Source organism: Eucalyptus grandis, chromosome 6 (genome assembly GCF_016545825.1).
Source record: "Eucalyptus grandis isolate ANBG69807.140 chromosome 6, ASM1654582v1, whole genome shotgun sequence".
NCBI lineage: Eukaryota > Viridiplantae > Streptophyta > Magnoliopsida > Myrtales > Myrtaceae > Eucalyptus > Eucalyptus grandis.
This window is the reverse complement of record NC_052617.1, coordinates 33,272,442-33,286,189: the sequence shown is the minus strand read 5'-3', so window position 1 is coordinate 33,286,189 and position 13,748 is coordinate 33,272,442. Positions and strand designations below refer to the sequence as shown.

The window sequence follows — 13,748 nt, the reverse complement described above, 5'->3', positions numbered from 1 at the left end:
CATGCGATGCATCACATGATGAGAACACATCTCATGTAATTGCTCGACAAATCATAGAGCATTACCTTGCAACTTTCAAAATACTAACGCCTTCAGCGAAAGAAGTGATCTCAATTGGATGTACTACACAAATCGCCGCGTGAGATCCATGAAAAAGAAACTTGAAATATTGAAATGGCTCGTGGACTTCTTTCTTTGTTTAGCTATAGAACCACTTCTCGAAATATATAGACATCGTATTCCTTCTCCAACTTGGACTCCAACATTGTAAAGGATACCAGGAGTTCAAATGGCAGAGATTAGGATGTTCACAAAATCCAACGTCCACACTTTCTCTTAATCGATAGGCTTTCCTATAATTCAACTCGGATCAGGCCTCACTCACTGAGTTCAAAATCAAGACATTTTCTAACAATACTCAAGCTCGGTCTGCCTACTAAGCGTGTTTAATCAACAGGCCCGAAATATTAGTGAATATCATCGATTCACTAATTGAATCTTCTTGTTGCATCCAAAGAAAAGGAAATTTACAACAACATGGCGAGAACATTTATTAATAGATGCACAAGAGGTACATTACAAATTATGTTTTGTACTAAAGAAAGCCATTAGTGATGAAACGTGAACATAACGTTTCCTCAACTTGTGCTCTCACTCCAAACATGCATTTAACGACTTTCCCATTAAAAGTCTCTACATTATATTTGACCAGAAGCAATGTTCTCTTTTCATTCATATCTCATATGTCATGCCAACCCTTAGAAGCCTATTCTTTGGGATCGCCATAATTTTATCACCTTGCCTAAAATTTTTCCTGAGACAACTGTAAGCGTAGTCGACAATGATCTTCTTGAACACGGATGATTTCGGCTCGGCGACCACCTCGGCTTCCCCGAGGAGGTACACCGCACCCCTCTCCATTGCTTTCTGCACGAATTGCATCTCCTCTTCGGCCAATGGGATCGGATTAAATGATTGGATAGAATTGGAAGAGAGATTGGACCGGTTTGACTGCGGCAGCGACTCCCCCATTTGGACGGTTGATCCCTCGGCCTGTCCAACTTCTGCTAGCAATGTCGAATGGGGTCCACTGTTGTGATCATTGTTCACGGCCTCGAGCAAGTACTCATGCCGGATGAATTCCTTCAAGTTTTCCGCCATCTGGCGCTCAAACTCGTGCGGCTCCTCGATCTTGTCGTTGTATCCATACCGCACAACACAGCGGAACATCCCGAAGCCCCTTGGTTCGACTTGCTTGAACAAGAACCGCTCGTCAAGCGCGACCTTGCTGATCGGGAGGTTCTTGATTGAGACGAGCACTAGAACCGAATGGATAGACGGAATATTTTTCACAAAATGTGAAAATATTGGAGGAATGCCCTGCACGAGCTCAGAGTAGAGGAAGGCGACCCCGGGAACCCGGTTGATGCTTCGATTCACAGCAAGATCTCTGACGAACTCGGCTGAGACCTTGTTCTTGAGCTCGTACATGTACCGTTGCCTGTGGACGTAGTGCCAGGTGGCCATGATGAACATGAGGAAGGCGGCTAACACAAGCGGCAGGAAACCACCCTGTCTGAATTTGTAGTAGTTTGACGTGAGATAAAGCAATTCGATTGAGCCGAAGATGGTGGCGAAGAGCACGATCCACCATATGCTCGTCTTCCATATCACGAGCATGATGAGAGTGACGAAGCAAGTCGTGATCAACATGACACTCGCCACAGCAATTCCTACAACCAAATATTCATGAGACAAACTAAATAATATAAGCCACCAAATTAGGTCCAAATGAATATGACCCTACTAGAAATCTTGAATGGAAATGAGAGCTCTATTTGTTTCGCAGAAAATGAGTTATTATTTTCTTTTAAGATAATTACTTGTAACACTTACAAAAATGAACGAACAAAAAATATTTTCACTATCGATATTAATGTTTAGATATGAATTGTTGTCGGTAATGAAACATTTTTAATTGACTAATCATTTTAAGTGATATAAGCGTTTAGTTTTTGAAAAATCTTTTTCAAAGCATTCATTTTTTGTGAAACAAATAGAGTCAAAATCAATTTTTTTTTTCCATGGAGCCATGTGTTTTGGACTTACCGTAAGCGTTGCTGATGTTGGTTGTGGACCGGAAGCACACAGTGACCAGGACGCAAGCTATCATGAGCATGTAGTTCACCTCCGGTATGTAAACCTGCCCCTCGTACTTGGCCGACGTGTGAACCACCTTGACCCGTGGGAAGCAGCCCAAGCTCAGCGACTGTGAGATGATGGCGAACGCCCCCGAGATCATTGCCTGGCTCGCGATGATCGCTGCGGCAAGCGCAATCCCGAACATGGGCCAGTACAGCGGTCCTGCCCATCGATCAAGGCAGTCACGGAACATCGTCAAAGGTGGGCTCCTTTACACTGTCGGCAGGAGGCCTTATTATCTTTTGTGGGCTCATTTTAAGACATCGCATGCGATTTACCTTTGGGAGCTTAATTCGGGTCGATTTTCTAATTCTCAGTGATGGCAATCATACTAATCATTTTTCTTGGCTAGACCACACCTATTATGAAATTTAGATGAACTGTGGTATTTCAATTTTACATACCTGGGACTGAGTCATAGAAAGTGTTGGCATAACTTGTAGGGTTCTTCATGAGAAAAGCTGCTTGTCCGCTATATACGGTCACAAGTGTAGGAAATAAGATGAAAGAGGAGATGATCTGCATCAATTGGAAACCCCAACAATCAACCTCAACAATGGGAACACATGTGCTAGCACTAATTGATCTGCATCAATTAGTGCATAGGACTTAAATACATCGCCTGACGATAGTCTATATAAGAAAATGTTCAGTGGACACTTTTAATTTTGTGGTTCATGAAAAAAGAGAGAACTAAATTATGTGCGTTCGGATTGGGACCCCGAATTCGGCGAGCATGATTCAGAAATTTTGTGCTTTTGTTATTGGCATCATTTCCTCAATGGATGGAGTCATGAGGACAAAAAATTATAATCAAAACAAAATTGATTAACTGTTCTTAGATAAGTCGAAGGGAGCCTCCTTGTGTTGAAAGTTAAGGCAAAGGAAATTGTATCTACTTACTTGGATTGCTCGAACATTGAAATGACCCAGATCAGCAAACATGGCCTCAGTGCCTGATTCAATTCAACCATCTCTATCAATGAGCTTTAAACTGTGACCTACATGTTTAAAGAAAAAGCAAAAAAAAAAAAAAAAAAACACGTGTGGACCTGTAATGCAGAGGAAGATGCCGCCGAGCGAGATCCAGGCTTCCTTGCCATTGCGTTTGAAGTAGTCGCCGATGTACTTAGGGTTGAAGGCACGCAATACACCGATGTCATACTTGATCAGGTTGAAGAGCCCTATCCCGATAAGGGACGTGAACCAAATTAAGATGATGGGCGCGAAGGAGAACCCGATGCGATCTGTCCCAAACCTCTGGACGCTGAAAAGGATTATCAGGATCGCCATCGATATCCACACCTGAGCATCTGCATGTCCATACATAAATTTACGTCCATCCATGAATTAGTATATGCGTGACAAAAAGAAGAGAGTTGTATATTGATTTTAGAACCACATTTGTATTTTCTATTTGCTAATAATATTTACCTGTGTTCAGTGAGTTGATCCCGCTCATTACTGAAAGAACTGCAGGAACCCAAAAGAAAGACAAAAGGACCAGAGATGTTATCTTAGCTTTCGAGATGTACAAAATATCTAGTTTATTTTGTGATAAAGGGTTGATGTTTCTTCCCAAAACCTTCGACACGACTAATCGGAAGTGTACATGTGCAGTACCCAAAGAAAAAACAATTAAAGACACTTTCTCCTTAAAAAAGAGGAAACGGATTCTGTGGACTTTTGTTTTAACACGACGTTGTGAAATTATCGGTTTTGACAATGTCGAAGTCTGCATCGTAACATTGGCAAAAAAAAGTCCCTATCGTGTTGTGCACTATTAGGAATCCTTGATATCATTTTTCAAATGATTTCCATATATAACGATTGAAATTTCATTCAACTGTGAGTACATGAAAACGAAAAATTGCCAAACATCTGTTGTGTTGTGCATAAAATGACGAGAAAGAATTCTTTGAAAGGATTTTAATAGATAAATAGTGAGAAAGGATGGCGATCTAAACTTGAAATACATGGAGTGAGAACACCGTCGCCAATGACCATCGAAGTGGCCATGATGGTCACGAGAAAAAGCATGATCTTGGCGCTCTTGCTGTTCTCGAGTATGCCCTTGATCTTCTCAGACCGTCGCAGCTGGTTCGACGGAATGTCGAGCTTGTAGTTCGAAACTTCTCGGTCCTCCGGCTGCTGATTTGGGATCAGGCTCACGTTTATGTACCGGCATATCAATGAGTACAACGCGAACGTCCCTCCTGCATGCAAGAATGAGGCACACTAGTTAGAATTGCGAAAATTAGGCTTTGGTCGCCAACAAAAAAAGAAGGAAATACCTGAAAATAACATTGGCATGTGAACCTACAGAAAATGTTCATATGCTGAAAATTCTAGCATGTGAAGCATGATAGAGATATATGTGCGTACCGTCACCATTGTCATTGGCTAAGAGGACGATGAATATGTATTTGAGCATGGGGATGAGGATAATCGTGTAGATAATTAGTGACAGAACCCCAAGAATATCTTGAGGGTGCTTAATTCCCTTTGTGAATGTACTCGAATACACATTAGAGTGGAGACGTCCCTATGTCACCGTATATCACTCCTATGCTCTGAAATGCTAAACTCATCGTCTTTTGCCAATTCACCTATAAATAATTTATATCAGCAATTTAATCGAAAAAACAAAAGAGTGGAAAAAAGATTTTACCAAGTCCATCAATAGGAAAAACTAGAATCAATTTATCATGCTTAACTCATCATTATCAAGTCACGCAGCCAATTGTTTCCATAAAAATCATTTACCCCATTGTTTGTATTTCTTGAATAGGTAAAAATAATGGAACGATTAATAAGGAAAATGATTCCATGACAAAAACATGTAAATGATCTATCTCACTGCAGTTTCAAATTCAGAAAATGGAATTAATTAGCTGATGAAAAAACATTTACAGACGCAAAATTTGCAAAGAGCACCTCGGAGGAGTGGGCGTGGGACGTGGAGACTCGACCAGCCTCCAGGTGGAGAGAGTCGACGCGGCGCAGCCTCGCCCACGAGACCTTCCGCTCCTTCATGTTCAGCTTCTCCGCCTCTCTCGCTTCCGTCGAGATCTCCGGTCCTCCTTCTGCCCCCGTCGCCATCGCCATCTGCTCAGTTTCTTTCTTCGATGTGAAGTGATGACTCCGCTCTTTATAGGGCCTCGGGCGTCGAGACGTTTTAGCTGGATATTCTGCTGGACCAATCGTTCGTGCGGGGTGCTCGATTAGAAAATGCGGGTGATCATTGAGGTTTGTTTATTCCGATAATTTCACATTGTATCCAGTCTGACGTTTTGTTTCGTATGTGGGGTTAAATATAAGATATGAGAGTGTACAAAAGAATCAAGAACCACTCGTTCCGCTCGAAATTGGGCAGTTCCCAAGAGGTTTGGTCTGGTTCCGATTCCAATCGGTGACGGGCAGCTTGGTTCTCGATTCAAGTATAAAACTGTCCACGCAGATCACCTGGACTAAATCGGTACTGTTATGTTTATACATACATAAGATACATACGTACATATGTACAAAGAGAAGAGAGGACCTGCTGCTCGCAGGTACAGCAAAAAAAAAAAAAACAAAAACAAAAAAGGTTGTGTAAAAAGGAGAGCGGACGGATCTGTAATGGGCATTGCTCCCCTTAAAATCGCTATGTACAGTGAACAAGCTGCGACCAAAACTCAAGAAGCTCTTCTTCAACATCTTGCTCTTATTTATAGGAGCGCATGGGATCACATTAACATCTATCAATGACTCGAAAAACTCAAGCTTTGTTAGACGTCACGAATCTTTTTCACAATTCGCAATCAAACCCCCCTCATCATCCCTTCCGCGAATACGGTCCTTGTAACGCCCTCGGTGAGCACCGTTGGGCATCAGAAAGTTCACCGAGTGTATTATTACCTTATGTTTGGTCTTGCATGATGCAGATCTCAAACTTTATTATGTAGCGTATATGAGGTACTATCTAACTAGACCAGTTCCATAGACCCATCTGAAATCTAAATTGGATCGGCGTCCGGTTTTCGGGTAAATTCATGGAACCAATGGGTGGTTCTTGATCCTCATTTTACGGAATTAGTCCTTAGCGGCAGTTCTTGATTTCAGGATGGGAACCACCTATCCTGGAAATCACCCCTAATAAGATGTCTTTTCAAGGTGGCTTAGGTTTGGTCGCGTCGGTAAGTCATACCCGGTTGTCGCTTTCCAAGGTAGTTGAGATACGTTTCTGTAATGGTTTTCCATGAGCCGGCCCTCTGAACTTATTTATTTACAAATGTCATTTTTATTAGGTCCTTTTTTTTAAACTTTATTTAAGGGGCTTTTTCCAATAATGCAATGCATTCGCCTCTATTTTTAACATACATAAATATGGCCCGTTGAGGAAAAGTGCAAGCGGATCACAGCAAAGACTAGAGGTAATTAACTATGGTTGCCTGAGCTGCACGCTAGGATCTTATGAGCTGGCCCTAGAAACAATGGTTAGTCCAGAATAAAATATGGGGTTTCTTTGCTCGTTTTCTTGGTCGTTGTCTAGATCGTTAAATGACATTCACATTCATACCAAAAAAAGAACAGTGACAAATATATATTCTTTTTATTCATTAGTGGTTTTATAAGAAATAACATCCCACTAATCGCCAGACGATGTCAAGCGAACACCGCAGCGCTGCATTTTGACTTTCAATCCACGTTGTATTTTAATAGCACAAATTATAGTAACAGAATTCAATATGATATCGGAGTTAGATCTACTTATAAGTTTTAAACTTTCACTACTTGAATTAAATTACATGTGGAGGCGCTTACTCCAAAAAAATTAAATTATCAAAGTGCAACAAAGCATTTTTTTAGAGAGAAGGACACCAAAAGTACCTTAACTTATGTACGACGCTCACTCTAATGTCATAACTTATCACTGGCTCACTAGCTTACTTAAGTGCCAAAATTAGAGAAAAACAATCACTGAAGTGCATTCGGCAAAAAATTTCGACTAAAGAAATTACGTGGCTTTTATAATTAAATATTTTATCTGAGGTGACATTTTTTAGTAGTAAAATATTCACTTTTTAAAACGATTAACACTGAAGTAATAATTTTTTTATAATGATTGGCACTGAAGTGATTATGTCTTAACTTGATATACGAGTTGTTTATGGTTTTCTTTTTTGTTTTCTTTTGTTGCATTGAAATGATCATTTTTTTCAACGATCGGTATTGAAATGATCACTTCTTAACTTACTATGCGATGTTGTTTAGAGATTATATGTTCATTGAGCATGTCGGTAAGCTCCATAGGATCGAAAAATTAATAAAATATTGCCAAGTTAATTTATGGCGACTCATGTCAGAATTCTCGCTTAAGTGATTGTTTTTTTTTTTTTTAAAAGTGGCAGTTAAGTGAGCTAGCAAAAAGTTGAAACATTAAATTGAGCACCGTAGACAAGTTAAGGCACTTTTAGTGTTTTTCCCCCCATTTTTTTTTTTATATATAAACAGAACCACTCTTTCACCCTAAGTATTTGATACGCAAACTTTTCAACCTTTTTTCACTATACCCTATGCAATTTCAAGTTGAGAGGTATTCTTAATATTGTAAAATATCATCCGTTACTTTTTAATAATATAGGCCTTTTTTTTTCGGTTGTATAGCGGATCAAATACTGTCCAAGCCTACTTCGGGCAATTGACTGTTCCATCTCCCAGTGACGGTCTTAAGGTTGTGGCATTCCCGTTAATTTAGTGCATTCGAGATTTTACTTATGGAGTGCTCTTAATAGGACTTGAACATATCACCATAAAAATGCATACTGAGGATAATCAGAAACGCCCGTCTTTTTCTGAACCAAAAAAACAAGAGGGCCCTAAACTGCTTTCCGGCTTCTCATACGAGGGAACATAATTTTGTCAACGATGCAAAATCCTTCAGGTTTCAATAGGATACCTAGGAGTATATTCCCACGTTCCACACAGTAATTATTTAATACTCCTTAGGAGAATACGTTGGCCAATCTTGTTTGACTTAATGAAAGGGACATCTAGGAATAGTATCTCGAAAAATTCTTCTTAATACGACAACATGTACTCCCTATATACTCCCGCGGCCTGCTCTTTGTATGATATCATGTGACATTAGGGTGTGCAACAAAATCGGTTCTAACCGGGAGTAGGACCGAATCAGCCAAAAAATAGGTCTGGAAACAGGTTTCAAATTTTGGGAACTAGTTGTAACCAATCTGGGAACAACAAGTTTCAAGTAAACACCTGCCTAAGAACCGTATCAAAACAGCATTATTTAGGAACCTGTTTTAGAACCAATTTTGTAAGTTAAAAAATCAAGATCCTAATTTCTTTTTCTCCTAAATTCTAACCTTAACACTCTTTTGTCCTTTGTCCTCCCTCAAAACTCCTCTCCAGTCTTTCCTCTTTCCCTAAATTTTTATGAATGAATGGGGAATAGAGTTTTATAATTTATGTTTTATTTTATATGTTTAAATTTTTTATCGTTTATAATTATACGTGACTACGTATTCATCTTATGAATTGTTGTTTCTAGCGGATTAGTTGTTCATCTTTTACTTTGAATCATTTTATTACTCATAACTTCATAACTTCATATGATTTTGCTGTAAAAAATGAACCAACAAAAGAAACAAAAAAACAAAATCGAGTTCTTAGATAGACCCTAGAATCGGACCAAAAAATTAGGATAGGTTCTAAAACCAGTTCCAAGCAAAAATGATAAGTTTCAGGGTCCAAAAACTGAGAACCGGTTATAATAGGATAGGTTTTAGGTTCCAACCTGGAACATATTCACTATAGAACTGATCACCCACTATGTGACATGAGGGTTCTATCCACCAATTTTTTTTTTTTTTTTTTTTGAGGGTGACCTTTATCTAACTTTTGTGAAATGGCATGGCCTACTTTTATTACGTACTCAGAGTATGACCCCTTGGAGGCAGATTCATTGTTCAGGCATTTGATTTGAATGTGACAAATCTTGTATTTAAATCACACCGTATCTATTGAGGCTAGTCTTCGAGATTGCTCGTCACTTTGTTATGAAGGCTTACCTAGTACAAGTTGATCAGGTATATTTGCATGCAATATTAAAGGATGAGGATTAGTGTTACCGTATATGGATAAGGTTTTTGTAATCTAATTTCCTAAACCAATCACTTTATCTTTGACTAGGCTTAAGATCAAGTAATTTTGTCTTGGGGGAAATGGCACCAAAACCTCATAAAATTTCATAAAGAAAAATTATCCAAAAGTCATAAATCCTGTAAGTTTAGGACTGTTTGGACACTTAACCCAATTTCAAGGTGGTACACGTTTACCTCTGAACTTTTAGCCGTTATATAAAACTACCCCTGAATTTTGGATTTACAACAACCACCATCCCTCTGTTTATTTTTTATTTTTATTTTTTTGTTAGCACATGCCTAGTATGCGATTTCTCAATGGTAAAACCACAATACTCAGTGATTTTTTTCAGTCATTTGGCTTTCCATCTATATCTTAATTTGACTATAATTAATTTCTTTTATTTTTTTAGTATAGTACGCATATCTTTTTAGTTAGTCTTATTTCATAGTTTTTTCAATTGTATAAATTATATTGTAGTATGTAGAAAATTACAAGAGTTCCTCAATGTGCTATGCCTTCGGCCCTAGTGCTATTAAATGGCTACCTAATCAAAGATGTAAGAAAAAGAAATTACTTTCACATTTCAATAATAACACATAGGATGGCTAGTGTCCACATTAGTAACGTCCGGTCTAAAATGATCAGATAGACTCAATTAACAAAACGTGAAAAAATTTATGACCATATTGACATATTGAAATGTTTGGAACTGAATTGCCACAAGTATAATTGGTTTAGAACTTTTTTGATATTTTCCTCTTGTTAATATTATTGATATTATTATTCTTCTTATTATTGTATTTGCTGTCTAAAGATCGCTCCATCTTTGTCTTCCTTTTCTCTTTTATTTATGTAATCGTGATAAGTATCGTGAGCTCAAACTCTACATGAAATTGAACGAGTTAAGAGTTAATCAAGAGCAGTCACATAGCCAAGGTCAAATTACTCGCAATAACTTGAATCAGTTTCATCCTAAGATAACTTTGCTCTTACTACTTCCTACCCTTAGATTTTGGCGTCCACATAAACTTTTTCAAAAAGAAAAAGACTTTCAGAAAAAAAAGGTAATCATAGAGCTCAAAATAATAACAGGGATTAATCGAGGAAGACTACTTTTATCAAGAAAACCCAAATGGCCCTCACAATGAAATTGTTTAGAGATCTGCTTCAAATCATTTTTAACAATGAAATTTCTATGCATATTTCTGTGAATGTGAGTATCTGTAAATAATTTAGCAAGTATTTGCTTGCTTATTCTTCATTGTGTATGTTACAAACTTACGAATCGATTTTCTGTGACATTCTATTTTCAATGCAAATTAAACCCTAACATGATATAAAGTTTTTCTTTCTATTAATGCTAAAAAATCAGCCAATCTTGAATTTCATTGTACAAGATGAAAGGGAAAATTGTCCAAGAAGTCCTAAATCTATTGCACTTTTGCCAATTTAATCTTAAACTTTTTAATTGTACCAATTGAATTCTAAATCTTCTCATGTTTTGCCAATTAAGTCAATCAATCCAATTTTGACTAGAAATCGCTGACATGGATGCTGTCATCCTACATGGCACATCAAGCGTTAATGTTGACAATTTTTTTTTTATAATAATTTTTTTTTTTTTCTTCCCTTAATCTTCTAGCCGGTCGTCGGGCTTTGGTGATTTCCAATTAAAATTGAACATATAGATTTAATTGACAATACATGAAAAGATTTAAATTGGTAAATGTGTAATATGTTTAAAATTTTAGACAATTTTCCCTAAGGTGAAATTAATATCAAAGACATATTTGTGACTAATTATAACAAAAACGCATTTCCAATCGAGGGATATTAGCATATCGCGGGGGCATTTGACTGATGAAATCTAGGGGCGGGAAACATATATAGCCACAAACGACGGTAATTCATTTTAGTCCAGACCTGGTTCAGGGGTAGCGTGGTTTTCTCCTTTATTTTTATTTGTTATAAGAAATAGCTTATTGTAGTAGAAATTTTAATATTCCAGACATTAATTAACGAGCATACTGTACCAGGCATAGAAGTTTTTGCCCAAGCCCTTCAGCGAATTAAAAATAGTGTGATAAAGTTGCAGATATTGCATATGACCTTCACTTTTGATATACAAATCTTGAGAAATAGCAATTATTTATTGATATACAAATCTTGCATATCTACTTTTTAGCTTTATTCTTTAGGAAAAATGGTTATCCAATGCCTTTTTAATACATAATTAGGGTTTCTTAACACAACGTGATAGGTGGAAGTGAAAATTAGATTTTTTACATACAAGTGTAAAATTAAATATGCAATCAAGTCCAAACTCAATTATAGAAAGACAGGGTATGACAAGACAAGCATTAAAAGATAGGGAAAAAGCCATCAAAACCCAAAACTTTGCCAAAAGTAACAAATTTATCCTTTTTTTTTTTTGTGGCATGAAAAACCCAAAACTTTACTACCATGACACATTTACTCAAAAAAAAATTTGTGATACAAAAAACCCTAAACTTGTATCCATGTGACATATTTACCCTAAACTATAAGGCATTTTCATCTTTTACTTTTTAAAATTTTATTCTTTATTCTTTATTTTTCTTCTTCTCTCTTCCCTCCGCCGGCCATGGCGGAGGGAAGCCGGACTCAGATGAGGGTGACCCTTGCTGGCATTGGGCAACGGGTGCCAGATCTGGCAAGGGCAACCTTGCGTCAGGCTAGGGCTATCCTTGCTTGGGTTGGCGAGCGCAACACCCAAGTGAGGGCTGCCCTCACTCGACCAACGAGGGCCGCCCTCGCTTGAGTTTGGCTTCCCTTCGCCATGGCCGGCGGAGGGAAGAGAGAAGAAGAACAAAGGAAAAAAGAAAAAAAGAAAAAGGAAAAGGAAAAAAAAAGACGAAAATGCCATTGGTCATAGAGTTTTGGGTAAATGTGTCATGGTTATTAAAGTTTGGGGTAAATTTATCACTTTGGGCAAAGTTTAGGATTTTTGGTAGCTTTTTCCCTAAAAGATAATGACATAACACATTCAAAATTCCAATTTTGAGTATCTTTTATATAACCCAAATTATGTGCTAAAAATTACAAATTTCATTAATTGATGAAGTAAAACTTATTTGATAACTTTAATTAGTATTGACTAAGCAAACTCCAGTAAGTCAACAATTGATGTAATGTGGTAAGTAAGGGAGCGGTTATTGAATTCATTCAACAGAAAAATAATTGATGACGATACTAGAAGTTATTGACAAATATCCTTGTTCTATGTTTGGTATGAAATTAATAATATGCAATTGTCAATTTTCATTTCTTGTCTACAAATTTTTATTTTTTTTTAGCATTTAAGTTAATCAACATTTAAAAATGAATACTTTAACTAATTTTCCAATTTATCAAAAGAGCACATCCTGATAAACTTGGACATGATACAATTACAAGAAGAATCAATCAAGTAAATAAGTAAGTTTAATTTAAATGCCATGTTTGGGAGATTGAGGAAAATAGGGGTGATATTCACGTGAAAACTTTTGAGAAATTTAAATTTTTTTGGGTTGAAAAGAGGAGATATAAATTAGTGAGAATTTTCCTTCAATTTTCTTCACCAAGGGGCCTTTATGAGCATGTTCCTCCTAAATTCATCCTAGAGAGAGAGAGAGAGAGAGAGAGAGAGAGAGAGAGATTCTAATTGTTGAAAATATGTCTTGAATTTGAGTATGAATAGAGGAAAAATTCCGAATAATAACTTGAAGTTGAAGGAAGTTTCTAAAGAAGAGTTTTCTTTAACAATGACTTAAAGTGAACCTTTCCAATAAGGGATTAAAATACTTTTATTTTCTCAAATAAAGACTTGAATGAATCTTGTTCCAAATAAAAACCTAAAGTGTCATATGAGTCTTAAAAAAGAATCTAACCTTACCAGCTCAGAGGGCATTTCTGTCATTTAGCCATTTTATTTTCTTTCCTTTTTTTTTTTTTTCATTTTGTCTAATTTTTTCTTTCCTTAAAAAAACTCCAAAAAAAAAAAGAAGAAAAATTATAACTTTGAAAAAACAATTGATAAAAAAATTGACTACCTCATGCCTATGGTTGCCATTTAATGCCAATGGGGTGGCAGCCATCAATAGCGATCGTCTCCCAAATCTAAGTAGCCCAAAGGATCTCCTTAGCCATGGCCACAAGCAGGGGAGGGTTGCTAGCCATCCGCATGCATTTTTTTTTCTAAATTTTAGCTTTTCTTTTCCTTTTTTCGGTTTGTCTTTTTTGAAAAGAAAAAAATAGAAAAAGGAAAAAATAAAGAAAAATGAAAGAAAATTTTAAAAGTAAATTACGAAAACACCTTTGAGAGGTCAAGCCATTCTTTGATATTAATATGATGCTTTATGTTTTTATTTAAAATGAAA

The 13,748-nt window shown here is 37.0% G+C and overlaps 1 protein-coding gene across 1 annotated transcript; it reads right to left on the bottom strand.

Annotated features, from left to right (window-relative positions):
• Positions 1-600: 600 nt before the first annotated feature.
• Positions 601-5,300, bottom strand: LOC104449246 (potassium transporter 5). The gene is given in 10 exon segments (XM_039316148.1): positions 601-1,733; positions 2,110-2,364; positions 2,607-2,721; positions 3,106-3,158; positions 3,255-3,515; positions 3,637-3,675; positions 4,170-4,418; positions 4,588-4,732; positions 4,734-4,811; positions 5,140-5,300. Coding segments are annotated over 10 exon segments (2,295 nt in total). The 5' UTR covers positions 5,239-5,300; the 3' UTR covers positions 601-732.
• Between the last annotated feature and the right edge of the window lie 8,448 nt (positions 5,301-13,748).